This window comes from Haemorhous mexicanus, chromosome Z (assembly GCF_027477595.1).
Source record: "Haemorhous mexicanus isolate bHaeMex1 chromosome Z, bHaeMex1.pri, whole genome shotgun sequence".
NCBI lineage: Eukaryota > Metazoa > Chordata > Aves > Passeriformes > Fringillidae > Haemorhous > Haemorhous mexicanus.
Genome location: NC_082381.1, coordinates 3,364,055 through 3,391,026, shown reverse-complemented (window position 1 = coordinate 3,391,026; position 26,972 = coordinate 3,364,055). Strand labels below are relative to the sequence as shown.

At 41.7% G+C, this 26,972-nt stretch overlaps 1 protein-coding gene across 3 annotated transcripts in view; it reads left to right on the top strand.

Annotated features, from left to right (window-relative positions):
* The window catches only part of MAMDC2 (MAM domain containing 2), a 54,659-nt gene that overhangs the window by 9,145 nt on the left and 18,542 nt on the right, over positions 1-26,972 (top strand). For all 3 annotated transcript variants that reach the window (XM_059874120.1, XM_059874119.1, XM_059874121.1), the window contains exons 3-7: positions 18,394-18,659; positions 19,373-19,457; positions 20,553-20,690; positions 22,970-23,226; positions 25,871-25,964. In XM_059874120.1, the coding sequence (XP_059730103.1) occupies positions 18,394-18,659; positions 19,373-19,457; positions 20,553-20,690; positions 22,970-23,226; positions 25,871-25,964 (840 nt within the window). The remainder of the gene's footprint in view (positions 1-18,393; positions 18,660-19,372; positions 19,458-20,552; positions 20,691-22,969; positions 23,227-25,870; positions 25,965-26,972) is intronic.

Sequence of the window (26,972 nt, the reverse complement as noted above, 5' to 3'; positions counted from 1 at the left end):
TTTAGTAGTTTCCTTTGGAAAGCTTGCCTTTGGTGTGTTCTGTTTGAGACATGGTTGTTATCCTGAGGAAGTTTTAGCAAAATAGTTGTGCTCCATCTAATCACTCTTGGCAGATCATTCTGCACATGAACCTCCTTGACTGAGACCACAGTTTTGCAGCTGTTTGGCCAAAGTGAATTGAGTTCATTTTAGGCCATATGAGAGAGTTGATGGTATTGGCATCATTGTTTTCTGGAGCCAACAGGGAAGCAGATGAGTGAATGGATATTGACTCTGAGTTGCTCTCAGCTCATCACTATGCTCAGGCAGGTGATGAAACAGATGGAGATGTCTCTGCTCTCTCCTTGCATCTGTTTGGGAAATAGAGTCCTTAATTCTCTCAAGCCATGTATCCTCAAGCTGACCTGCAGTTCATTATCAGTATTTATTGCTGTTGTCTGCTTCTAGCAAATCCCTTCTTCTCTCCTTCCCCTGATTGCCAGATGCTGGGTGTACAGCAAGGCATATTCTCTGCCTTAGACATGTAAACACTTGTGGCAATCAATCACAGTCATTTGCAAGCTCTAGGAAGGAGCTCGAATCAGCAGACCGGGTACCTGGTGACACATTTCTTCATGCTTCACAATCTTCCTGAGGTATTTTTTATTCCAGGAGAATCCTATTTGTATGCAGGTGTCAGGCGACAGTCAGTTTTGTCCTGTATGATTACAGTAGTACAACAGTGAGAACTGGAGTAATGCCATTGTTGTTATATTTTGCCTCTACTCCATAGTAATTTCCATTATAGAGCCTGACGGTTTGGTGTCGTCCTTAACTGTTCAGTTCAGAAAATTTACTTAATACAGACTGCAAGAAAATGAGGAACTTCTAGTACTTCTCTGGCTTTGAGCTACAGATTGGTTTACTCCCCTAGCTGAGAACAAATTTGGATATGGTTTTCCATAGTGTAAACTACTTTTTGATTGTGTCAATTCCTGCGCTCTTAAGGAAAGTAAAGTCTGCCTTGAGTGCTAGAGTACGCAGAGATACCCAAACACAAACTGCAAATGCAGCTATCCTGGTGCCTGGATTTTAAAAGGTAACAAATATAGCAGCAATAATTTTTCTAAGAAAACTGGATATACTTGACCTTTTTTTCCCTCAGAGGTAGGCCTTAGCGACGTGATAATGTGGGCACAAGCAACTATAAAATCTGACCCTGTACAGAATAAAGTGCATTTTCTAGTCTGTGTCATTATACAGGTTTGTTTAGTGTTTGCATCTGCAGCTTAATATTGAGCTTCACAGTACTCACTGTGAGGTATTAGCATCTTCATAGACAGTCTCCAGAATGTACATATAGCTACAAGGATGCTTCATTTTAAGATGTTGTTTTATAGCATTTCAAGTAGAGTGACCTTTAACATTTTGAATGTGCATCCATATAGCCAGGCAGTGCTAATCTAAGCTGAGCTTTGTAGAAGTTTAGTTGAAGTTCACTGACAAGCAGGAGGAATTCAAATGAATTAAGCTTCTCTAGTTCCTACACAGTCATTGCTTTGCATTTGAATTCTTACAAGACCTTTCACAGAGGGATTTCTTTCCTGGCCAAGGATATTCTTGTGTGCTTGAGTGGAAACATGAGAGGCTTTATACCAATACCAGATTGTTCTCTAAATATAGCCACTTCTAGTTGTTATTTTAAACCGAGTGTCAAACTGGAGAGTTATTAGGGCAGTAACTGTGGTTTGTTTGAAAAAGAAGAGAGAACATTGCACAGTGAAGTTGTCTTATATGGAAATAAGATGAGTGGTATGTGTAGTTTGGACTACCACGTGTAGCTAAAAACCTGAGAGCTGTAATCAGTGTTTGTTTTTATATAAATTTGGAGTAAGTATAAAGTGAATATAAATTCACAGTTGATGGGTGTTGAAGCCAAAATTAGGGTTACATGATCAATCATCCCTTACTAACATAGGAATGAGAATCTTTTCCTGTGCTGGGTCAGCTAGATATTCTTCTGTTAGTTAAAAAACTACTCTTTTCATGGTTGCTTAGATTTTTTGCTGTTTTTTGAACTATTTTTTTGTCTTGAGAGAGACCATTCTGTGTTTTCTGTTAGTTATGCATCTAGAAGGATGTATAACTAACAGATGCTATGCCTATGGTTGACCTGCAGGTTAGTCCACTATGAGGAAGTTGAAGCCCAGAGCAGTAAGAAGTCTTGACAGAAGTTCACAGTCTGAAAATATTTAAACCACTCTGTGAAAAGACAAAAAACCTCCTACTTTATCTTTGAAACTTGCTGGAAAATGGAATTGTTGCCTGCTGGACACCTGCACTAGCTGAATCATCCTCATAAGGTCTTTTCTAATTCAGCAGTTGTACCATCTGATTTCATACAGTGTGTGTATGAGCTGTTTTGTACTGCAGTGTAGCCCGTGGCAGACAGAAGGACCCTCACAGGAATGTTTTTCTCTAGCCTGATGGAAGAAGGTAGTCTGTAAAATCTTTTGGGGAGATGCTTGCAGGCTTTACCTGGCCAGGAGGTCTGTGCATTTAAGCACAAGTCGCTGAGGAGGTTGCATGGTGTGCCTAGGGAATCTGCTGCAGGGTTTCCACTAGTGCTGCTGTGGTCACTCTTGTCCCCTGAGGTGCCTGAAGGTGGCAGGAAACAGCCCTGCAAAGGCATGGAGGAGAGTTTAGGAGTGGTAGATAGTCCAAAGCTGTGAATGCATTAGATAGGTAGACCACAGTATATCTGTTGGAAAGGGTGCTGGAGGAGTCCAGGTCAAAGAGGAATTGATATGCAGCATGGAATTTCAAAATTTAACCAGGAGTCATGGCTCTGCTTTCCAATCACTTCATCTCTTCCAACTTTTTATATCAGTATGTTGTCAAACAATAAATCAATTTTTTTTTCCAGAAAGCTGAGAGAATTATAAAAATTATGAAATATGGAGACCTCTGTCAGTCCTCTATCAACCACTTCTGCTGCCCATCATCTGTAGCCAATACCAAGAGTCTTATGTCAGCAACAGTCTGCAAGCATCCACAGCCAAAGAGCCATAAGCTGTGAGGGAGAATGGACCAGTACAGTGACAACTTCAGTGAGCATCAGAAATGAGCATGAGATGGGTTGTTCAGTTCCAAACTTTTATTCTTGATTAAATTATCCCCTGGTCAGATTAAAATCAAACAGATCATATAAGTAATACTCCAAATAATTGCTTTTGCTCTTTTTTCCAGTTGCGGCGTATTTTTAATTTTCATCTAAAGCAATTAATTAAATTAATTGCTTTTAAAACACCAACTGTAATGAACTAGTCTATACTTATTGCTTTATTCTCCTATTTCACCAGCTTATTGCACAACTGCATAATATTTAATAATAATAATGGGGAGATAAGCGCAGCACAGTACAGTGCTGGCACAGAATTGAGGGCAACAAGGGGGTATGGACTGTAGGGGGAAATGAAGACCACCAAAAACTACTAAAGCCCTCTGAACTCTTTCCATAAAGGTCTAAAAGGATGTACCATGTGTGGTAGCAGATTCACATAGAAGGCAAGAAACTTATCTCCAGGGCAGGGATAACTGACCTGTAGAAAGGTAACTCTGCAAAGCCCCGGTGCTTGGGCACTTCCAGGACTCTGGACACCCCGGCTGGTTCAATACTAGAGCCAGGACTGGTGACATCTCTCTCTTTCTTCCTTTCTCTCTTTCTCTCTCTGCTTCTTTAATTAACATCTCTCTCCCTGTTCTCTTTTACCCCACCCCTTTATCCCAAACCCACTGTTTTGTGTTTATATAGCAGGTCAGGAACAAGCTCCCAATTTCCTTGGCAAGGATATAATTTACTAACAAAACTTGATAAGCTTTTGCAGACCCTCTGACTTTTGTCATTCCTTTTGGCCAGAAGCCTCTATGAATCTCACAGAATCTTTCAGAAAATTTAGTTACCTACTTGCAGGATGTATTTTATTGACCCCCCCCATTATAATTTTTTTTAAATGGAAAAAGTAAAATACATATAGCAAAGTTCTTTGCAGCATTCTTGTATCATTACATTTTCCTTAATTCAGAATGTGAAGACTTTTTGCCTTAGATAATTGCTTCATACTAAGTCAGCTTCTGTCAGCTTCTTGGTAGCTTTAGGGACCAGGTTTTTGAAGACTGGTATGTGAGCTCTTGGGCTTTCTTTCCTTCCTCAGAGCATTGCAGCTGTAGGCCTCAGTACTTCAGGTTACTTCAGTATCATGCCTTGAAAAGTTGTCTTTTTTGTCTTTTCTGAGTTCCCAATGGCTATAAATATTCCCCTTGTTTTCCAAGGTAAAACTTGGCAAGCATCTTCTCTTGTGGCCTAACTCCCAGCTTCTGAGGTGTGGAGGAACAGCAGCTTTGGGAGTTTCCCCCTCTGCATGCTCTGGAAGTGGGTCTTTCTCCTGCTTCACGGCAGAGGGACTGGCTGGGGACAATGTCAGAAGGTTGCACTGATAGCACGTTTCGTGGCAAATCTCATGTGTGGGTGTGGGTGTGTGGGTGGGTGTGTTTGTGTTGTGAAGCAGCTGTTGATGCTATTTGAGTCTGTAGCTTGGAGCAGAGGCTGGAAAAGACATTCCTACACCTTTTTATTTTTAAGGGTTGAGCAGCCTGTGTATGAAATCTGAACCCAAAATAACAGCTGTCCAGTTAGTCTAATCACTCATTAACTTTTATAAGGAATTAATTGTCTCTCTATTCCCAGAGATATCCATTGATACTTCTTGGATGAGCACAACTGCAGATTTCTTCAGTAAACAATGAGCTTTCTCTGCAAGCAGCAGAAGTTTCTGGCTCTGCAGGGTAGCAGGCGAAACTGGGGGAATCACCTGCAGGGACAGGCTTGAAAATCTGTTTCTTGAGTTGTTTCACTAGAAACAAAGCAGTGAGTCACTGCTAGTGACCAGCCAGACATGCCAGCACTCCTGTCAGTGAGTGAGCAGCATATGGGAGCACTCACATGCGCCCCGTGCGAGCTCTTGGCTCCCATTTCCCCTCGAGAGACCCGTGTTTGCAGAAAATACTTTTGCAGCAGAGAATTTGCTCTTCCTGGGGAAGCTGCAGACACAGAGAACATGTGTTTGGGATCTGCACTGAATGTGTTTGTTGATGCTGTCTGAACTTTGGTAACGCCTTCAAGCATTGCAGCATTTGCCTTGTCTCAACTTATGAGTTATACTTCATGGCAAATATCACACTAAAAAGCATTCTCAGAAGACATGGACTAAGGACTGTTTTTAGAAAGACCACACAAAGCTTGGCAGATAGAGCAAAGTTATTTCTGCAGGGTTTATTTTCTGCATAGTTTGTTTTTATTCAGAATAAATGTGAGGCACATGCTGCTTGGTTAGGCTTGTGTGTTCATACAGTTGATACAACAACCAGAACAGGCAGACCTCTATGTTGAAAAATGGCAGCAGGAACTGGGAGGCAACAGGATGGTGGTGTCACAGTGTGCTTGTTCTACACTTTATTCATACCTGGGCATCCATCTGAGACCACTCTTGGGTACTAACAGCCAGCTGGGAGGAGGTGAGGTCAGATCTGCTGGCACATTTTGGAGTTCTTTAACTGCATTTTGAGCAATACTCAAAGGTAGGGTGTACATTTGCAAGGGACCCCTCCTTTGGGTAGTGTTAAGTGCCCAGTGAGATTTAGCACACTGAGTGTAAGTTAATTTAAACAGTGTTTTATGGATTTACATAAACTTCATTGATGTCTGTTTGATCACCCTAGTATCACAGAATGTGCTGAGCTGGAGGGGTCCCATCTGGATCATCAAGTCTAATTCCTGGCCCTGCTTAGGACACTCCAAGAATCACACTATTGCCTGAGAGTATTGTCCAGACTCTTTGGGAACTCCGTCAGGCTTGGTGCTGGGACCACTTCCCTGGGGAGCTTGTTTCAGTGCTCAGCCACCCTCAGAGTGAAGAACCTTGTTCTGATATCCCACCTAAATCTCCCCTGACACAGCTTCAGGCTGTTTTCCTGAGTCCCCTCGCTGGTCTCAAGTGTGCAGAGATCAGTGTCTGCCCTTCCACTTCCCCTCTGAGGATGTTGAAGAGCACAACAAGGCCTTCCCTCAGCCTCCTCCTCTCCGGGCTATTTAGGATATAAAATAAGTGGAATAAAGACTAATAGCCTTAGTGATCCCTTAGGGGGAATAATACTAATAAAAAAAATCTAATGAGAGGCTATAAACTCAATTACTTTGGAAAGTTTTGACAAGCTTTTGCTTTGACTGTGAAACAAGAGTCAGTGAGCACATCTTGAAGAAAACAGTTTCATGACTGAGCAGGGTCAGATTGATAGATTTTTTTCAATGACTCATTTTTGTCTCTGGTTTTACTTCAGTCTTGATAAATGTGTCTTACAGCTCAAGTGGAATTTGCCGAATTCCTTTGTGAGCAATTGCCCAAGGATAATACTGGATATTCACTGGAATGACATTGCAAAAAATGCGAAAATTCACTAACATTCTCATGAGCTTTTCACTTCAAAAGTAATCTAGGAAAAAAAATGGAAATATTTGAGGCTTTTGTTACCAATAAAATCTTAGCATCTGTGATGACAAGTGGCCCAGGGCAGCTGGGGAGTATTTGAAGGGGATGCCTGAAGGAATTCATTTGTTGACTGTTGCCTAGCAAGGGGAAGCAGAGGGGCCACCACAATGTGACAGACATGTGAAGATTGGACTGGGACAGATGGCAGAGCCCTGGGGCTGGTGACATCTGATGGCCTGAGGTGAATTTAGATGTGTTAGGTGGTTCACTGAGTTGGACAAAGAAGGGTTTGCCTAGCTATTTTAATAAAATAAAACCTAGGGAAGCTAAAATATATCAAAACTCAATTGCTTACAATCAGCAGTTAGATATGCCATAGAAAGCCAAATACTGCTTCCTAAATCTCCTAATGACTAAACATTCATGCCATTGAGTGGCATCTGTCTCTTTCTGTTCCTTATATCAGAGTGTGCTCAAGGACTTGTCTTTTGTTTTTGATACTAAGTGATCCTCACTAATTTTGGATAGTTCAATTATCCTGCTTGAAGCAGAAGCTCCATGACTGAGTCTTCTTCCAGTGGTTCTAGGGACTGCAACTACTTAGGGACAGGGGAGAGAATCCTAGGACAACAGCCCCTCCCCACAAAGGCCCACAGCATCCTGTAAAATACTTTGTGAATTTTATGGATATTGAGACCATCAGTAAATTCACCACTGTGTATGAGACAGTGTTCTGGACATTACAATTATATATCTTGGGACTATTTTGATAAACCCTTCTCCGATTTTGTGGATTTTGGCTCAGTCTATCTGTATACCTCACACACACTTTCAGTTGCTACCAGCCCCTGCCAAGCAGGAATGATGTACAGGACTGCAAGCCTAGAAGCATCCCTAATAAACTGAAGCCAATCTTTGAAATGGTCAGTTGATGCATGCAGTTGTGCAGAACTCCAGGAAATGTTAGCCATGGGCCTGGTGGTTGTGATGTTCAACATCAGTAGATGTGTGCCTCGACTAAAGGTTTTGTGATTGTGCATGTTGAATCTTCACCATTGCACGCACCTGGTCCAGGATGAAGCTTGCTGGGGCAGAAGATGAGTCAGAGCAGCTGCTTTCTTGCTTAAGGCCACTTCAAGAGTGGCCACTGAGTAAGTAGAGCAGGAAATAAGGGGCTGCTCAACAGCAGCCTGGGATAGACTCGTTAGAAGGCAGTGATCTCCAGCAGTTTCTGGAGACTCATGGTGTGGCTAAGCCAGTTCCCTCAGGTGACCTGTGACCAGGTTACTGCCCACACTCATCAGGATCTGATTAGATCACCTGTAAGCTCTTGTTATAGCCAGCTGTTTCAGCTCATGTATACAAATATGTGCCTCACCTGTCTGCAGTTCTCTTTGCATTTTATGATGTGAGAGCATTGATCAGCCCACCATGAGCCTGCCAGTTATGCCAGTGATTCTGGTATAAAAAAGATTATGAAACTACTAAGCTTATGTAAAGCAGGAAACTGAACTCATGGGAGTTCAACTTCTGATGCTAGAAAAACCAAATATGTATTTCAAGTTGGTTGGGTTTTTTTGGTTTTTTTGGTTTGTTTTTTTTCCCATCTGTGTAGGACCTGGGGCCTGGCTGAGTATCAGAATAAATGTAATTTCTACTACCCAAGTGGATCTATAGTTTCCCTTGGAGAGACAAGGCTTGTGGACAGAGGTTGCATTTTAGTTGATCTGATGTAGCTGTGAGAGACAGACAAGTGTTTAGGTAGATGAGCTGTTTTCCAGGGTAATGCAGTAGGCCAAGTGATTTGGCAGATGCTGAGAGAGCAGATCCAGGCAGTAGAAAAGTTTAGCTTTTATAATCATGCATTTAGTGCATCCACAGATGCACTTAATTTGGACATGGTTTGCAGATGCACTCCAGAAGGCCACCAGCTGAGGTTTTTTGTTTCCCCAAGGGAAAACCTGGTCCAGGACCTCCCATGCATGCTGTGACCCTATTCTGTCATGAACCAAAGCCAAGTCATGATGGGCAGACTTGTTCCTTGCTCATGCCAACTCCAAAGCTTACTTGCTTCTCCCTCCCAGGACCACTCCTTCCTCTGACCAGTCTGACTGCTTCCCTAAGTCCAGGATTGCTTCAGAGCTTGGTGTAGATGGTAAACACCATGGGCTTTTAGTTTAATCACTTTGGAGTACACCAAGGACAGGACTCAGCCAAGAAATCTTTACTTTTGATGTGCAAAGTCCTGATCTTCCAGATGATGGAAGTCCAAACATGCAGAAAACAAAACAGGGTTGATTGGGTTGGAGTATCTCTTTCTTCTTTCTTAAACTCTTACTCCCCATGGCTGTTGTTGTCACTCTGATCCAAGGAGAAGTGTGGCCCCATAAATGTGCCCTTTTAAAACGCCTCAAGAAGTCCCTTATTTCATGGCCTGGCTCACCAAATTCCTTATGCTGGCTCCCTGTGGAATGCTGGCCTACAGTTTGATGTGGATTGCAGGTTTGATAGTTTTTTCTTCTAAGATGTGCCCCCAAAACTGTGTGGACTACAGTTAGGCAGGTTGCCTTGGCCAGGCTGAGATGTGCTCATAGCACAGAGCACATTATGTGCACATAATACAGAGCAGAGCTCGTAATATGTCACCTGCATACTCCACTACATCACATCACATGCACCTGTGTAAGCAAATAGGAGTGATGAGCAAAGTAAATAGATAACATAATGCAAAGGGAGTGAAATTTTGTATTTTTCTGCTGAAGGAGGGATGCACTCCACCAAGGCAAGCAGCTGTGCTGGAAGAGATGTCACAGTGCATTCCCTTGTGTGCTTGATCCTGGTGGAAACATGATTTAGCAAAGAAATAGAGCTAGTAATGGATGAGATGAGAAATGTGAACAAATAGATGCTTGGTGATTTCCTCTGTATCTGCTTCTTATCTTTAGTATTTCCTGTGCACTGGGGGCAAAGGAAATTCATTTAAGATACCAGAGAATAAACTTTTTTCAATTATTTTTCATCCAGAAATTCACAGCAGAGAATCTTGTGTCTCCACATATTACCTGTATTGGAGACATAGGATGTTGATGTATACCAACTAACAGAAGTCATGGACATGTCTTTTGGAGAGAGCTGTTTAAAGAAAAATCAGAAATACTCAACAAAAACTTGGCAGCCTTTGTGTCAGCAGATGAAAAGTTGTTGAAATTATGTGATGAGTAGCATGAAAATGAGAACTGAGTGATGTGGACAGCAGTTTTCTGAGACTGATGGATTGGTTGAAACAAGAGAAACAAAATTTGAAAGTGCATGAAAATTGTTGAGGTCATTGTGAAAGGAAAAAACCACATGCTTGTGGCTCAGAACAAACAGGAGATCTGGTGCATGATGTAAGGACCTTGGGACTTGAAGGAGAACAAGGAGATGAAGCATCCCCAGTGCAGTTCAGCAACTCCTCTAAATCAGAAGCAGAAAACAGCAGCTCAGGCTGGACCCTTGCCAGACCTTCACAGGCAAGCTGACGGATGGAGGCTGAAAGACTTTTCCAGAGTGGCTGTAGCTGCAGGCAGATGCCACAGTCACAGAGTGTTTCAGGGCTAATTGTATTAGTTTTGACAGGCTTGCTAACAGCTGTATTTCTGAACTTCCTGGGGGAACAAAGGCCAGGGCAGGAGGTGGAGCTGGTAGTTAATTCATAAAGCCATCCTTTGGGAAAGGAGCCTTGGCAGATTTATGCCCCAGGGCTGGCTAGCAGTTCTCTGGCCTGGTCTGGTGAATGTGGCAAGAAGATCAAATCATTAATCTCAGTCCCTGTAGGGAGACTCAGCTTGTAAAGTAAGGTGAGCTGGAGAGAAAGCTGCTGGAGGAACTGCTGTTGTCAGGTGTGTCCATTTGTCCAGAGGAAGGTGGGTGACTACCTGTGTGAACTGCCTGTGTGTTCATCACACCAGGCTGTGCTTTTCTAAAAAAATTCTTCTTTTTTTTAACATACTACTCAGCTTTGTGAGAGTTACCTGGAAACCCTGTTGACTCCCTGAGGATGACTAGCACAGGGGCAGATCTGGTGGGGTATTCAAGTTCCCTCCCTGCCTGGAAGGGCAGCCAGGAGGGACCACAGAGGCTTCTTCGGGCTTGAAACTGCTGCTGCCCCTGTAGGTACGGAAGAGAAAGCAAAACTTTCACAATAACAATGCATGTCAGGCAGTAAACACAAAAAACCCACCTTCTACTTCTCCATCCCTCAGCTGCTTTCACAGAGCTGCTTTTAAGAAACCACGGAGGAGGCCAGGAGGCTTAAAGAACAGAACGTTTTTTCAGTGATGACAACACTGATTAGTCTCAGGGTATACCATGTAGGACGTCTGGTGTGAATCTAACAGTTCACCAGAAATAAAATAATCTGTGGCTTGATGGGAATGAAAACTCTGGTTATACCCTGCAGCATCAAGTAGCTGTAATCAGGGCACCCCCTTGAATGTCTGGGGACCGAGACTCTACGTTCATTAGTGTGGGCCAGGCTTTTCCGCTCAGCCATGCTGAGTGTATTGTGAGTGAATCTGTCTGTTCAGGGGAGAAACTGCTGCTGCAAGTCTCCCACGGGCCAAAGGGAAGGGATGAAACACCAGCTCTGGAAAAAGCAGATCACTGCTGGTGTTCTTTTAAGACAATTTAATAAGTGACACTCTGATATGAGTTACCTACCTTTACAGTTTTAATCAATCCTTTTCCACCAATGAGGAGAAACAAATAGGAGTAGATATAGGCAAAGAAAATAACACTTTACTAACAAAACAAAATAGCAGCAGGCAAAAAATAACACTAGCGGTCACTAGTTACAAAGGTGCTGACATCTCACTGTCTCCTGGGGAGCAAAGGGAAACTCCAAATGGGGGAGTCACCACCCGCCCAAGACCTGCTCTCCTCAGGCCACTGCATCGTCTGGGAAGACGGCAGACAGACCCTGCCCGGTGCAGCCTTATCTCTGGATCAAAAACCGGGAAGGCAGGAGCTCACCAAGCAGTTCTGGTGGCAGAATTGCTGGTGTAGCAGAGGCTCTGGTTCACTGGGTGTTGGTGCTCTGCTCTTGCAGCCTCCTGCTGAACGCCACCGGTGTTGGTGCTGCTGTTCCCGAGCCGTGGGAGCCGTTGGGGGGCAGAAAGGATCTCCCCAAGCGCTGAGAACAGCACCCTCCAGCCCCTACGGCTCTAGCCCCGCACTGCAGAATTCACTCTGAAACAGGTTTTGAATTGCAGCTTCTCGGGTCGCTGCTGTTGTGGGTCCACAAACCTGCCCGAAACAGCCCCCTCTCTCTGAAGGCGAGAGGGAAACAAAAAACCCACAAAGGGGAGCCTCAGGTGTGAGGCAGAGCTTGGAGGCAAGAGAGCTCTGCTTGGGCGACCCTGGCTTTAAAAAGACCCAGCACCTGCTGGCCCCGTGTTTCCTGGCACACTGCTGGGTCTTAGAGACAGTAACAAGTTTGGGCACAGATAGATGTGGAATGAAATAACATTTTGGGTCATCCACCACACTGTTGCTGCATTTTCTTACCTGCAGGATGCGCTTCATTTGCAACATTTTGTCCCTCTGGCTCTGTTGTTAATATTTCCAACCATATTTTTCTGGAGATGTAAGAAGACTTCATAGATCTCAGAAATGTACTGCGTTTCTGCCTTCTTTTTTTCCTTTCTTTTCTTTTTTTTTTTTTCTTTTTTTTTTGGCAATGAAATATAAAAAGAAATCCCAAAATTAAAGCAAAGACCCAAAACTGAGATTCTGAGATTCCGCAGAAAGTATCAATAGATCAGCTTTTGTCCTAAGGAACCCTGGTAACATTCTTTCCTGTTTCTGTATGGGAAATACAGAGAAAAATGAAAACAGGACTTGCAAGTGTTAGACCCTTCTTGCCATTTCTCTGTATAAATGAGTATCTAATTAATTGTAGTTCTCAAATTTTCCTGCTTCATATTTCCATATTATTGTTTCTCTTGGAGCTTGCTGCTTATATTCAGTTTTTCTTGTAAAGCTGTGCTGTGGCTGAACTGAGTGAACAGCTGTGTCAGATATAAACTCCACCAAGAGCCGGAACAAGTCTGTGGTTACCCTTCCAAATTTTTACAGAGGACATGTATAATTTAAAAGCTAACTGGTAATTTTTTTTTTATTTCAGTGGATGTTTGGGGTTTTTGTTATTTTTCCCAATGCAATTAGTTTTGGTTTATTAGCCAGCATCTGGCTTTTTTGTCTTGTTTGTGCTATTTACAGAGGATGTAATCAGTGTAGTTTCTGTGCTCTTTTTCGGAAAAAGCACGATTTCTGACCTCAGTAGCCCTTATTCCTTAGCCATTGATGTTACCACTGCTGACAGATCTCCTGGTGCCCACCTTTATGTATATATTTTTGGAAAACTTGGGTGAATGACTCATGGAGGTAGTGCATCACCAACTGTAATTGAGAGAAGCTCTGTATAGAACTGCTTATTAGAGCAGCAAGATGACAGACATTGATACAGGAGGATTTTAAATATCTAGTTTCATCAGTGCATAGTTGCATTGAGGGGGCATAGGCTTGAAACACAGTGTCCTAATTCCCCTTGGACATGGAGGAATATAAAATGAAACTTTACAGGACCATGCTTGGTCCTGTAAAGTTTGATTCAGCTGTCAAGTGGAAGACAGTCAAGTTATATGGTAGGTAAAACATCATCATAGAAATGTAAGTAGAAAATGCATTACTTACTAGCCTGAGTAGTGAGAGAGTGGTGAGGGAAACATATCTGTCTCTCCTTTCTCCCGTCCCTTGTCCTGGCTGTAGGTGTTTGCCTTCACCAGGCATCTGCTGGCTGTCAGCTGTCAAAGGTAGTCAGCAATCCATGGCTTTTGTCATGTCTGTGGAGGTTTGTCTTTGCTGAGGAGTGAGCAGGGCTCATTGATAGAGCTTTAAACTAGATGTGTCAGGGAAGGGGACAATGTCAGGCTTGCCCCTGACAAGCTGTGGGATGACATATCAAGGTTAAAGGGACAGGGTGCAGGTGAGGGTTCTCAGCCAGTGCACCTGAGATGTGCTGGCCACACTGGAGCATATTTGATGCCTTATGGAGACAAGCCAGGGACTCCTGAGGTGTAACAGAAGCCAAGAAACACCAGTGAAATATCTCAGTGAGATTAGAGAGTATTCCTCCAAGAGGGCAGCATGAGCTGGCAGCTCAACTGAGGTGCCTTTGCACCAGTACACACTGTGTGGGCAACAAACAGGAGGAGGAGGAAGCCACTGTGCTGCTGTGAGGTTATAACCTCCTTGCCATTACTGAAACAAATCCCATGACTGGATTGCAACTATGGATGGCTACAGGCTGTTCCAGAAAAGTAAGGTTGGAGGGATTGCCCTGTGCTTCAGGGGGTGGATTGAGTGTGAAGTTCTGTCTCTGAAGAACAGGCATGAGCAGGTTGAAAGCCTGTGGTAAGAATCATGCAGAGCCAGCAAAGAGAACTCAACCAAAGGAAGCCTGCAGACAAAGCCTTCATGGTCCAGCTGCAAGAGGCATTGTGCTTGCAGGCTCGTGTCTGGCCAGGGGCCTTCAACTCTGGGCAAGTAACACAGCAAGCTGTGGGCAGTCCAGGAGACTCCATAGTGCACAGGATAACTTCTGAAGCCAGGTTATAGACAGCCCTACCACAGGGGGTGTGATACTGGACCTGTGGGCTGTCAACACAAGTTAATTTGAGCCCTCAAGATTAGAGACAGCCTGGGCTGCAATGATCATGCACTCAAGAGTTTGCAGTCGTGGGGGATGTGGGTCTGGTAAAGACTAAAGTCAGAATGATGAATTTTAGAAAAGCAAAATTCTAGGTTGTCCAGGATGTAGTCAATAGGATCTTCTGGGAAACTGCTCTGAGGGACAAGGTAGCAAAAGAAGTCTGGCGGATCTTTAAGGTTGCTTTCTGTAGAGCACAAGAACTAGCCAAAAGAGGAAAAGTTCAGGCAAAGGAGGCAAAAGACTGGAATGGGTTGTCAGGACCTGCTGTTTAAACTAAAGGGCAAGAAGTAAATACACAGTCAGTGGAAGCAACGACAGGTGTCCAGGGAAGTCACTGCTGAGTTGTGTAGGAATGGGGTGAGGCAAAGCTGCAAAGCTGCAGCTGAATTTCACAAAGGTCACAAAGAAAAACCAAAGGGCATCTATACGTGTGTCAGCCAGAAAAAGGAGGGTCAAAGAAAGCTTTTACCCACTTGATGACAAGGCTGGCAAATTGGTAAGTAGGACGAGGAGAAGGCTGAGGTGCTCAAAAATTTTTTGCCTCAACCCTCACTGGCAGCCTCTCTCCCCATGTCTCTTGAGTGAATGGACTGTAAAATGTGGCTGGGGGAGCTAAGTGCCTCAGAAAGAATCAGGTTTTTGACCACCTGAGTAATCTGAGCATACATAAGTCTATGGGATCTGATGAGATGTATCCCAGACTCCTGAGGGAGTTGACTCTACAGTTGCCAGGCTGCTCTCCATGATACTCAGAAAGTTGTGTCACTCAGAAAATGACAAAGAAAGTTCAGCTCTCCTGTATTTGCAGGAAATACACTAAGGGCTGCATCTACCCCCTGAGCAAGTAATTGCTGGAAATTGCATGCTTGTGTTCCTGTGTCATCAGGCTTTTCCTAGAGTTTTGTGACTACTCTCATCTGCCTTCCTGTGATTTTGAAGAGTAGCCCTCTCTTGATAACTCCTGAATGACTGCTGTAAATCAACTGTCATGGGCATTTGCAGGAGGATTGTGGCATGCTGCAAAATGAAGCTGCATGTTTCATTTTTGAGAGGCTACACCACTGTGCATTCATCATATTCTCCACAGACTGGAAAATAACCTTCTATTACTCCCACAAACAAGTGTGGAAAGTGGTCTGCTTTACTCCAAGGACCCCCCCCCCCCCGCCTTTGCCTTGCTTTGCTCTCACAATTGCTCTGTGTCAGTCCTTGAGGTCTGCATTGTGAGACCTTCTTTTCTACATCAATGGCATGTCACTGCTGTTACTGAAGGACAGTTTAGGGTAAAGGCCATGTAGTCAATGCCCCCATTCATTTGGCAGAAATGTAATGTTGGCATTTTCTGTGCTTGGTACTGCCAAGTGCCACGCTCCCTGATCCTGATTAGCAAAGCATTTGAACCTACACTTAAAGCTCTCTATCAGTACTCACATTGATTTCAGTGGAACCAATTACACATTTAAAGTTTTCAAAAGAAGCTAAAATTATTAGGTTGGGAGTGAGAGCTCTCTCTTACTGGAGAGTTAATGAATATGTAAAATTAATCTTTCAGAAAAAGCAACCAGTTAAAAAGGGAGTTCATGATCTTTGCTCTTGTACCTGTGGTGAATCAGACAAAAGTGGGAGCAAGTGCACAACCCACAGACAGCAGAGGCAAATTTACACCAACATAATCATCCCGATTGGAAATTCTAAGAGGCTTTCTTTGAAACCACTATTTTTCTAGAAGAAGCCTTAGTCTACATACAATTAAGTTTTAAAACCTGGCAGCCTGACAGCCATTTAAGCCTCATAGCTGGTAATTTGTGGTCTTCATGTGAATGTATTTTCCTATGTCAATGCTAATTTATTTCTGAAAAAAAAGAAGAAAAAAGATTACTATTATAAGAAGGATCTGTTTTCTGTGGAGTTTCTCTTGAAGTACAGGCAAAAACAGGGCTGAAATCTGAGCTGAAATTGCCAGGTATGGATTCCAAATTGTAGGTTTCTTTGTCATTAAAATGATTCAAGTTCAGGCTAGCCTAAAAACATAGATTGTTCATGTGAGTAGGATATTATCAATTACATCAATGAAAACCAAATGTGCAAGAAGCATTTGACTTCTGATGGAGTCTCGGTGATTTTCCTCTATCTTCCGGTGAAAAAACGTGTACCTTGGGCAGGCATATGCCAGCAAATAAATGCTGGCTGTGCTAACTTGTGTGAGCTAACCGGATTAATGCATGAACGGACTTCCTTGTAACATTGTGGCAGATTAAGTATTTGGCACGCACGTTAAGTACCTATTTTTAAATATTTATTCCTGTGTTTATTTTTCTTTCAAATACTGCTGCACTAACAAGTTACTTGTACTTTACCAGTGATACAAAGTATCTTCCCCCAGTAGACTAAAACCAGACAGCAGATATAAAGAGAAATTATCAAAGAGGCAAAAAAAAAAATCCATTTCCTAAAAAGGGAAAGAGAATGCAGCTTTTCTGTGTTTGCACAGCCTCTTACACTGCTTAGGGCTGCAGCTATCTCCTAGCATCATTTATCTTACATGAGTTAAACAAAATGTGCAGTACAAATGTGTTGCTGGGCACTGTGTCTGCAGGTGAGAAAGGGAGCAGATGCAGGGCGATGCTGTGACTCGCAGTTCCCAAAGAATCAGGTGTTGTCAGAGTGAGTGTCTGCTCCTGGCATCTTCCTGGGGGGTCTATGGGAGAAGGCTTTGGGAACCTCAAAAAGCAGATCTACACATGTGCTTTGCCTCGACGGGGTGGTGACCCTCCATGCAGATGATTTTTTTCCTTTGGAGAGAATACTTTTTAAAAGGCAACAAGGGAGCTTCTGGGAAGCAACCCCAGGGTGTCTTGATAGAGTGGGAGGGTTCGGGCAGGATTTGGGAGGGGGATTTTTGTGCCTCAAAGACAAGCAATGTATTTGACATCAGTGTGGCTACTGACATTTCTGAGTTATCCAAGCATTTACATATGCATGGAAACTGATGAACTCTGTGGTCAAGTGAGATGAGATTAAAGAACAAGTGTGTTCCCTGGAAAGTGTGATGTGCTGCAGGGTAAAGGGCTAATTGGACACAGGCCCTGACAGCACTTTTAAAGCATACTTGTAGCTTGGGAGATGAGAATTAGTATCAGAAATGGGATTTGTCTAATGTACATTGACAATAGGTTAGGATACTTTTCCTGATAATCTGTGGGATAAAGAGTTTGTCTTACTGATTTGTTTTGTGGTGTTTTGGGTTTTTAAAATTTATTTTTAAGTTTTCATTTTTTGTATCACTTGTTTCTGGCATTGCATTTCAGGTTTCTGTGACTCCTGTAGTCCATTTTACTCTTGGTTTTGATATCTTAGTAGACTTTCCAGGACTGTGCTTATGCTTCGCTATAATTTATTTGCTGTTGTCTCATTTTTCTGCTCATTGTTTCTTTTCCACTTTTTTTGCCTCCTCATGCACTTTCATCTTGTCATTGCACCCTTTTATTTTTTTTGGAAGGCTGTTATAGACCTTGCCCCGGAGAGTAATTTTAAAATAATCTTGGACTGCTGGTATGTTTAAATATTGCTTTACATTCTGCAATTTTTTGAGTTGGCAGTCTCGAACATGTCAATTTTACTACTTAGAAATGTCTTACTAGTTTTGTTATTTGAAACCAGAAGTGCTTTGGGAGTTCTTAGCTGCAATGTCTCATTTTATGTGTTGTTTTTAAGCCAACATGAAATTAAAAAGTTTTGGTCTATAAAACAACTAAATATTCCTGCAAAATATTTCTTTATGTGCAAATTATCTTGTTAATCAAATTGACAAGATAATCTACAGCTATCAGTTCCAAAGGGTACTGCTTAATAATCTGCTTTACACTGATAAAATATCTTGTCTCAAAATTTCCAATAATTTAAAAATTGTTTTTAATAGTGATGGAAGACACATGAAGTCACATTTGTGTGAGTACAGCAGGATATCAAAAGATTAAGTGACTTACCAGAGGAGTGGTAGTTTCACCTCCTAACCTAGTCCCAGAACTACCTATTCCTTCCTAAATAAGTACTTTCTCCAGGGATGCAAAAGCAAAGCCTCTGACATTTATTATTCTGCTGTGTGTCTATTCCCAGGACATTACATTTCTGTGGATACATCTTACGAGGGTGAGAAAGCAGTGCTGACCAGCCCTGACCTGTACTCTGAGGAATGGAGCTGTGTCAGACTGATCTATCAGATAGCTACAACTTCAGACACCTCACCTGATCCTGCCAGGCTCAATCTGTACCTGAGGCAGGAAGGAGAAAGTTTTGATCGTTTGCTGTGGTCAGCCAAGGAGCCGTCAGACAGCTGGCTCATAGCTAGCTTGGATTTAATCAACAGCACAAAGAAGTATAAGGTAAGCCCAGTTTTAGAAGATGCCACAGGCTTTTTGGTGCATATTCTGGGCTGCACAAACTTCTTTTTTTAATATAAGCAGACTTATTTTGAGCCCTCTTCTTGGCTTTCCTGTCTAAGGCTGGCAGCACAAGTCCCTCTGTCCCTGGCAACTGTGAGCAGAGCTGGCACAAGGCAGTGCCCTGACCAGCAACTGCATGGAGCAGCTCATGGGGACACACGGCCAGCTGAGCCCTGCCATGAGGATGCTTCATCTCCTGGTATCCCTGTGGAGCTGCTGATGCCACATGGCAGATACAGGAACCCCCAGGTCCTGGGTCTGCAGCTGGGCTCGCTTGTTCCTGCCCTCTGTGCTTTTCTGGAAGGAGTCACATGCTGACAGAAGAGTATTTCTACCCAGAAGCCATCATGTTGCATCACTCACAATAATGTCTTGCATAATCAAAGCTGAGGAATATGGAATTCCATACTCTTAAATGAAGTGTGGGAATTTTTTGCCTTGTCTTATTGTCCTTCAGCGAGTCTTCTGTGGTTAAAGAAGAGCACTGGCTCCATCTTTAATGCATTCTGCCAAGCTCTTTCAGCAAAAGCACACCTGACTGTAAGGATGATGGTTCCCCAAGAAACATTTAATTTGTTCTCCTGTTTATCCTGTTTAAATATTCAAGGTACTAATGAAATTCTAAAATTGACAGTTTGGTTTATATTGTGCAGCTGGTCCTGGAAGGTGAAATGGGACAAGATAAATCCACCAGTATAGCAGTTTTTGAAATCAAAATAACTTCAGGATATTGTATTGGTAAGTACTCTTCTCTCAAGCCTCATATTCTCTGCATGGAAGACAATGCCTTGTTGGCAGTTTTAAAACTGGATGGAAGGTCCGGCTTTAAAAAAAAGACATCAGCTTTTTCCTAATTGAAAAGTACACTGCCATATTCAATACAGATAATTTTTAAGCTAAGAGTGCACAAGCTAGAAGTAGGGTTTTTTCACCTATCCCTGTGATACATATAAATATGCATATACATATATACATATACATATTCATATACATACATATGTATTATATACAACAATATAATTCCAAATCTATTTATTGTTCAAGCAGGAACAACTGTTATATTTTAAAGAGCTTTCCACTGCTTCAAATACTAGGCATAACAGCTGCATGACTATTTCTGCTCTCTGCCTGCTCATGGCTTCCTTACAAGCGTCATCTTGAGGCTACAGACAAAACATTGTGCTAATACACACACACACACACACACACACACACACACACACACATATATATATATGTGTGTGTGTGTGTGTGTGTGTGTATGTATATGTATATATTTACACTTACTGCCATTTCCTCATGATATTTGCTAAAAACTGCTAATGAAGTTCAAAGATTCCAGTGTCTAGGAGGCTGGGACATCTTCACATTTCTGGAGAGCTCTGGTGGAGTCCAAACAAGTTGTCACAATTCTTTGTGTCTGTGAAGGAGACAAAGCTGTTGCATTACTGTTATGAGATACTTATCCGGCTTTGCTTCTGGCCATCCCTGATTTACAGGTGAAAGTTCTGCTTTGACTATTTACTACAAGGAGGTGGTATATTTAAATCTGCTTTATTTGTTTCTAAATTACAGCAGTCCTGTCCTGGCAAATGGTGAAAAGACAGATTGGTCCAAAGAGGATGGAAATGAAAATTTCATTAAAAAATAATCTAAAATTTTGGATAGGTTTGCTTCTGTTTATTATGAGCTCTTAAATGCTGTGTCCAGTTTTATAAATACAGGTGTTATCTGCTCTGCTGTATGTGAAGTGAGGCCAGTGCTTAGCAATTTGCTGTTCCTATTTCTGCAATGAAAATGTGTGCACTCAGCTGGTGGTGTCTGCAATTGCAGAATGTGACTTTGAAGAAAATCATCTTTGTGGCTATGTGAACCGCTGGAATCCTAACGTCAACTGGTTTGTTGGTGGAGGGAACATTCGGAATTCTCAGTCTGTCCTGCCCAAAGACCACACACTTAACAGTGCACTGGGTAAGTAACAAATGTAGAGCAGAAATATAGTGGAAAAGTCTAAGTCTGTGATTCATGTATGACTCTCATACTGCAAGTTATTATTATGTGAGTTCTTTCCATTGTGGGGCTGGGATGGGGATGGTAAGAGTGATTTATGGGAAAAAAAAGGAATTAGAAAGAGGCTGGGGGATTTTGCAGAAGTTCAGACAAAGCTGCCTGTAAGCTTTATAAAAAGGTTGTTACACTCTTTGCTAGGATTCAGAAGTACTCAGAGATAAGAGTGAAATTTTGGATGTGAGAGCCCAATTCAACTTTCTATGTATTCTGAGTGTATGGGCCACAGTAAGTTTTAGATTCTTATACTGCTGCTCTGTACATCTGGCAGGGGTTTCCTTTCCAATGGCTACTGAGAAAACCGAGTACAAAAACTAAGGTATTAAAACATGCTTGGAGACTCTTGGGTGAAACTGTACAGTTTAGAAGTCTTGTTTCTTTCAATCAAATGCGATACTGTTAGTACAGACCGTCAGAGACATAATGCTAGGAAGAATTATTGGAATTTTTGCACTTGCCTGTGCAAATGCTTGTCCTGGACACCTTGCTTGGGGAAGAGATTTTTACACAGCTGTGAAGAAGGTTGTGGGATAACTTCACCTTTGCACAAAGTACCACTGCAGGCGATGATCAGGACTTGGGGCTGGTGCTGCACCCTGTGTCTCCTGGGCTGCATGATGCTTGTGGCAGTGCAAGGAGTCGCACCTCATGAAAAGCAGGGTTGATCCTCTTTCCTTAACTCATGCCGCTGTGCCTTTTTATTTACTTCACAATTGTGTGAGTTGAGTACAGAGTGTCCCTCCGTCCCTGTGTCACCCCCTGGCGCTAAAATGCCAGTAAAATGTTGATGGAAGTTTACACTCGCCACAACTTCAACAGCAGACAGTGGATCAGCCTATTAAATAAGTACTTTGAGAGGCAATAGTCCCAGCTGGGAGGGATGTGTTTTCTTGTAGCCACAGCATTTCTATTTCACACCAAGCCCTCCCTGCTGAGCATTTCCTGAGAAGACTTCAGGAAGCCTAAAGTTATGGAAGACTTCTTTGCAGCAACTGGGCTGTGAAGTTGCATCATCCAGGTAGATTGTAGCTAAACCATGCGATGTGCTAAAACTGCAGAACAAAAGTGAAGCTGAGAACCTTGCAGGCAAGTATCGCTGAAGTCACCAGTCCCTGGCAGTGGGCAGTCTGGAGGAAACCCACAGCCAAGCAGTCTTTTCTCCTCCTTCCACCAGAGTGAAGCAAGAAGTGACATCTGAAGGTCTGAGACTGCTGTGTGCTAATGCTGTAGTGGTGCCCACTCAAACTGAACAGCACAGTTTGCAGTGCTCATGCTAAAGTACTCCTCCAGTCTCATGTTTCTGTCTTCTCCAGGCCTTCTACTTGTGAAGAGTCATTTCTTGTTCATCAAATACTCTTTGATGCTGTGCTTCTGGGAGTGCAGAAGAAGAAAAACTACAATGCACAGCATGTTTGTGAACATGGATGTGTCCTGTTTAAATTGAGATAGCACTCCCAAAATCAAAATATTAGAAGCTGTACCCTTAGAAAATCCTGCAGGTCATATTGGCTCATATTCATGATGGGAAGATAGTCTCCTCAAATGTAATGCATTTTTCTGTTCATTAACATCTCCCAAAAATCTTCTTTAAGGATTTTACATAAAAACGCCAGTCCATGCAGTAAAAATAAGACATTTTTTAATAAACAAATTCATTGATACACTGAGCAGATATATAAGGACTAAAAGCTATTTGACAGTAATTTGATATATTAAATAAACTGCTTTGTAAAAGATGATAAAACACATGGCTTATAAAGTTGTTCATTTACTTTGATTGCTTCAGTAAAAGTTACACAGACTAAATACCATACCTAGCTGTTGGGAGGCAGGGAGTTAACACCGTTGTTGCACATTTTTCCATTTATGAATGGCTCCCAAAGTTTAGAGTTTATTATGTTTCAAATATAGATAAATATATTATTTCTAATAATAATAAAGACTTAAGAATAGAAAGAGCTGGGATTGACTCTTTTGCCAATTGGTATCTTAGCCAAACAATTTTGGGTTGTACATAGGAGGAAAAGAGAGGAAAAACAATTTTTAGAATTACTAAAATTTTCTAGGAAGCAACCATTGTTGCTCATAGATATGTATGTCTATTCCTTGTTCATCTGTTGATACTCTCTGTACGTGGTGGTCTTTAAAGAGCATCCTTATACCAAATGCTTTTCTGCTTCTAGGTCACTACATGTATGTGGACTCTGTGTATGTCAAACATTTTCAGGAAATGGCCCAGCTAATCTCACCAAAGACCACAGCCCCAATATCTGGCTGCTTATCTTTTTATTATCAACTTAAGCAGGAAAGCAGCATTGTTTTTACTGTTTATCTGAGAGACATGAGTGGCTTCTATGAAGAGATCTGGAGAACAGACAGTACACTGAGCGCGGACTGGGCACTGGCAGAAGTCGACTTCAATGCACCGTATCCCATGGAGGTAAAGCAATCCTTCCTGCACAGTCCAGCTGCCACTTCCAGGTTGCCTCAGACATGAGTGCCAACTCAGGCCAAGCCAGGAACATAGCAGGGACCATGCAGTATCTGAAAGACAGCTGTAAAGGTGTTGGTGATCTGTGATATCCTTTGCCCTTTGCATAAAGGTCAAGGAGGGATCACTTTCTACCCTCATGCTTGATTTTGAAGCCAGGTGTTTTAGTCCTTGATCAAAGTATCTTGGGAGGTTGTAGAGTCTCACTGATGGGAAGTTTTTTAGTAGCTGAATAATACCAAGGTTCTCTCAGTTCCCTGTTTCTGTGACTCTGTAATCCATTTTTGAGGATGCTGAGTATCATAAAATAATGCGTAAGAAAAATACTGCAGAAGAAAAATTAAAAGAAATATTTGGGGTCTGTTCTCCACCTTACTTAGATCCTGTAGTTCATGAGAGAAAGTCCAAACATGGGTCTTAAGAGTACAGTAGTCCTCAAGTGTGAAAGACAGCTCTTGATGGTTATTATAGTGATTGTCAAGAGTATCAGAAGAAAATTGAATATTTTATTCCCTAGTGTTTTCTAAAAAAATACGCCAAACTTAGAAGATTGAAATAAACAGTGTATGTATATTATATACATACATACATACTTACATATGTATTTTACACATATATATGTAATTTTTATATATATACAAACATATAATCTCTCTATACTTATATTCTTCTAATACATGGATTACAGATAGATTCTACTTGCTTCAATTCCACCTGAGCTATTTGCTAATTCACCATAAACCTGTTGACTTCTAGAAATTACTAGGGGTAAAGCTAATTTTCATGAGATGTTACATAGGGCTTTTACACTCTCAGGTAAAGTCAGTGATAATCCATTTAAATCATCAGACTTCACAGGAAAGGAAGGCAGCTCTCAGAAGGCTGCATAATACAGAATGGTAAGTGAATTACTGAATCACTTAATAGAAACTAAATTCACATTTAAAAAGGGGAAAACCCTAGCACTATTGATGGAAATTAATTAATGATCACTTAGAGCTTGGCAGTACTGTTGTTGAGCTTGTGAAAATATCATCTCATTTCCTGGTGGCATTCAAAAATCTATCCAGAATTTTGGAAACTATCCATACAGGAATAAATAGCAAAACAGGATGTTGTACAGCTGGGTAAATGCATGGGGAAACCTTGTGTTCAGCAGGGTATGCAACTTCAGCTCTCTCAGTTAAAAAAAAAAAAAAAAAAAAGATTTAAGAAGATTAAAAACAGATTTAAAAACATTGTCCAAGAGGGATATGCACATAATGAAAAGTATGGAGAAGTTACATCAATGAAATAACAGTTTTCAGCCCTTATAAAAAAAGATAGAAGTAGAATATGTTAGAGGTTCTTAAGAGTCATGAAGGACACAGAAAAGATTAACTGTTCCCTGTTTCTCAAAATTTACATTGCTCTTCCATATTCTTAGTTACCATGTAGCAGTTTTAAAATAAAGTGAACAGAGGGTCTTTTCATATATGACTCCACTGCATAACTCACTTCCACAATGTATCGTAGATACCATTATTAAGATCAGTTAAAAAACTGAAAAATTAATGGGAGAGGAAGAATCCATCAGAAATATAATGTTAAGCCTGTAATTGTCTTCAGTTTTTTCTGTAGGTGCTCTCTGCTGGAAAAAAGACACTGGGCTAGACAGGCCTTTAATCTGCTCCAGGAATTTCTATGTTATTTAAGACAGTAATTATTTCAGAGATCATTTTATAGAAATAATATTAAACCTTAACACATAAATTCTTCAGTCGCTTCAAGAGGGTCTTACTCTTTGTTTCATCTAGCTAAAGGAGAGTTTGCAAAACATCACAGGCATTGCTTTCACTGAAAAGAATCTCATTCCAAAAGCATTTGTCCTTATTTCCTTGCTTTGTCCCTGGGGCTGGCTCTCAAAGTATTCCTGTATCTCAGACCTTTGATACTTAAGAGAAATTTTAAGACACTTCCTCAAGAGTTATAGATGGTCCTCCACTTACTTGAGGAAATTATTTCCCCTGGGAATGACTAAAACAATACATTGTTTGATCTTTGTGGTAAACAAAACACAGCAATAGCTTTTCTGGTTCTTAAATAAATTCTGTACAGGAAATCTTCCCTGACAGCTAATGTCAAGTCACGTGTTTCAGTGTCTTAGGATATTACCAGAAAACTGTAAAATTTAATATTTTAATAGCAGAGTAATGAACCCACGGGGTTTTTAGCTCTTGTTCCAGACAAATTCTAGATAAAACTGGAGGTCTAGTCAGTATAGACTGATGATTGTGAATAGTGGTTTTGTATAATACGGTGGCAGAAGCCTTACTGCATCTTTAAAAGTGGTGCTTCATAAAGCAGAAGAAGAGCTATATTCCTTTTGGTGTTTCCTTGACCTTGAATGGAAAATGATCTAGTTCTAAGGTCAGGCTCTGATTTATGTCCCTAATAAGTTATATAATTTAATTAGTCCCAACACTTTCAGCACTGTATGAGATGCGCTGGAGTCTGTCTGGGACATTCAATCAGAATTCTGTATTTCAAAGATGTGTACCAAAATTATTGCTGAGTATAGGGCAGAAGAATAACAACTTATTATAATTTCTAGGTAATATTTGAAGTGGCTTTCAACAGTGCCAAGGGAGGTTATGTTGCCCTTGATGACATTTCTTTCTCTCCGGTTTACTGCAGCAATCAGACAGGTATGATAAGCTCTTGCTGCTATTTATCTCCCTTGTTTTCTCCCTATGCCTTGCCCCTCAGAACTGTCTGTCAGTATTTGCAATTTTGGTGCTGCCTTCTCAAATGACCAACACCACTGGGGTCCTCTACCTTCAGGAGACATAACAGCGGATAACACCTGTGCCATTCGTTTTTTCAGAAACCAATTCTTAATTCTTAATGCTTCCTTTCCAAAGACCTTGCCTCAGGGTTCTGCAGCTGGAGTGCTGGACTGAATGGTGTAATTGCATCACTACCGGTTTTGAGAAGTTACCACTTGCAGGCTTGTCACAGAAAGAGAGGGGGGGTTTTCCCAGGTGTGATGGTATGAGGAAGAAAATGCCCTGGGCTTTTCATTAATGCCAGTGTAGGCATTCTTCGTGCCACATGTCCTGAGGTGTTCTTCAGAGCCAAAACACTAGCTTTGCTTCCCTGTCTTCACTCCTCCAGGACGTATTACTCATCTCAGGCAGGGCGTATCTGTCGAGTATTTGTTAGGTTTTCACAGCAACAGAAGCCACCTGAATCCCTGTGACCTTTGATGCAGAGACACTTGGGACAAAGGACATTGTCATTTGTGAGTGCAGCCTCTTAAGCAGCTGGTTGCTGGGGTTTTACTCTGGCACTAAATACTAGTCAAAAGTCGATTAGTGGTTTACCAATGATGCCATCTATTCCTTTGGTCAGAAGTTTGAATTTTTGGCAAATTCTTTAAAGTGATCAGTGAAAAAGGGGCTGTTTTTTCCCCCTTTTTATCTCAGAGTATCTGCTAGCTCTGCCTCCACTGCTGAAGTATCACTGCTGAAGGAGGTAGATTCCAGAAACATTAATCATTAATAATCCACATCTCCTGACTAAGTAAATCCATTTTTCATTATCTCCACAATAACTTTTTGGTATTTGCTTTATTTTGCAACAAAAATCGTAAGTTATGCTTGCAGTTTTCACGGGGTTGGAGCTGCTTATCTGTTTTTCCCATTTTAATTTTC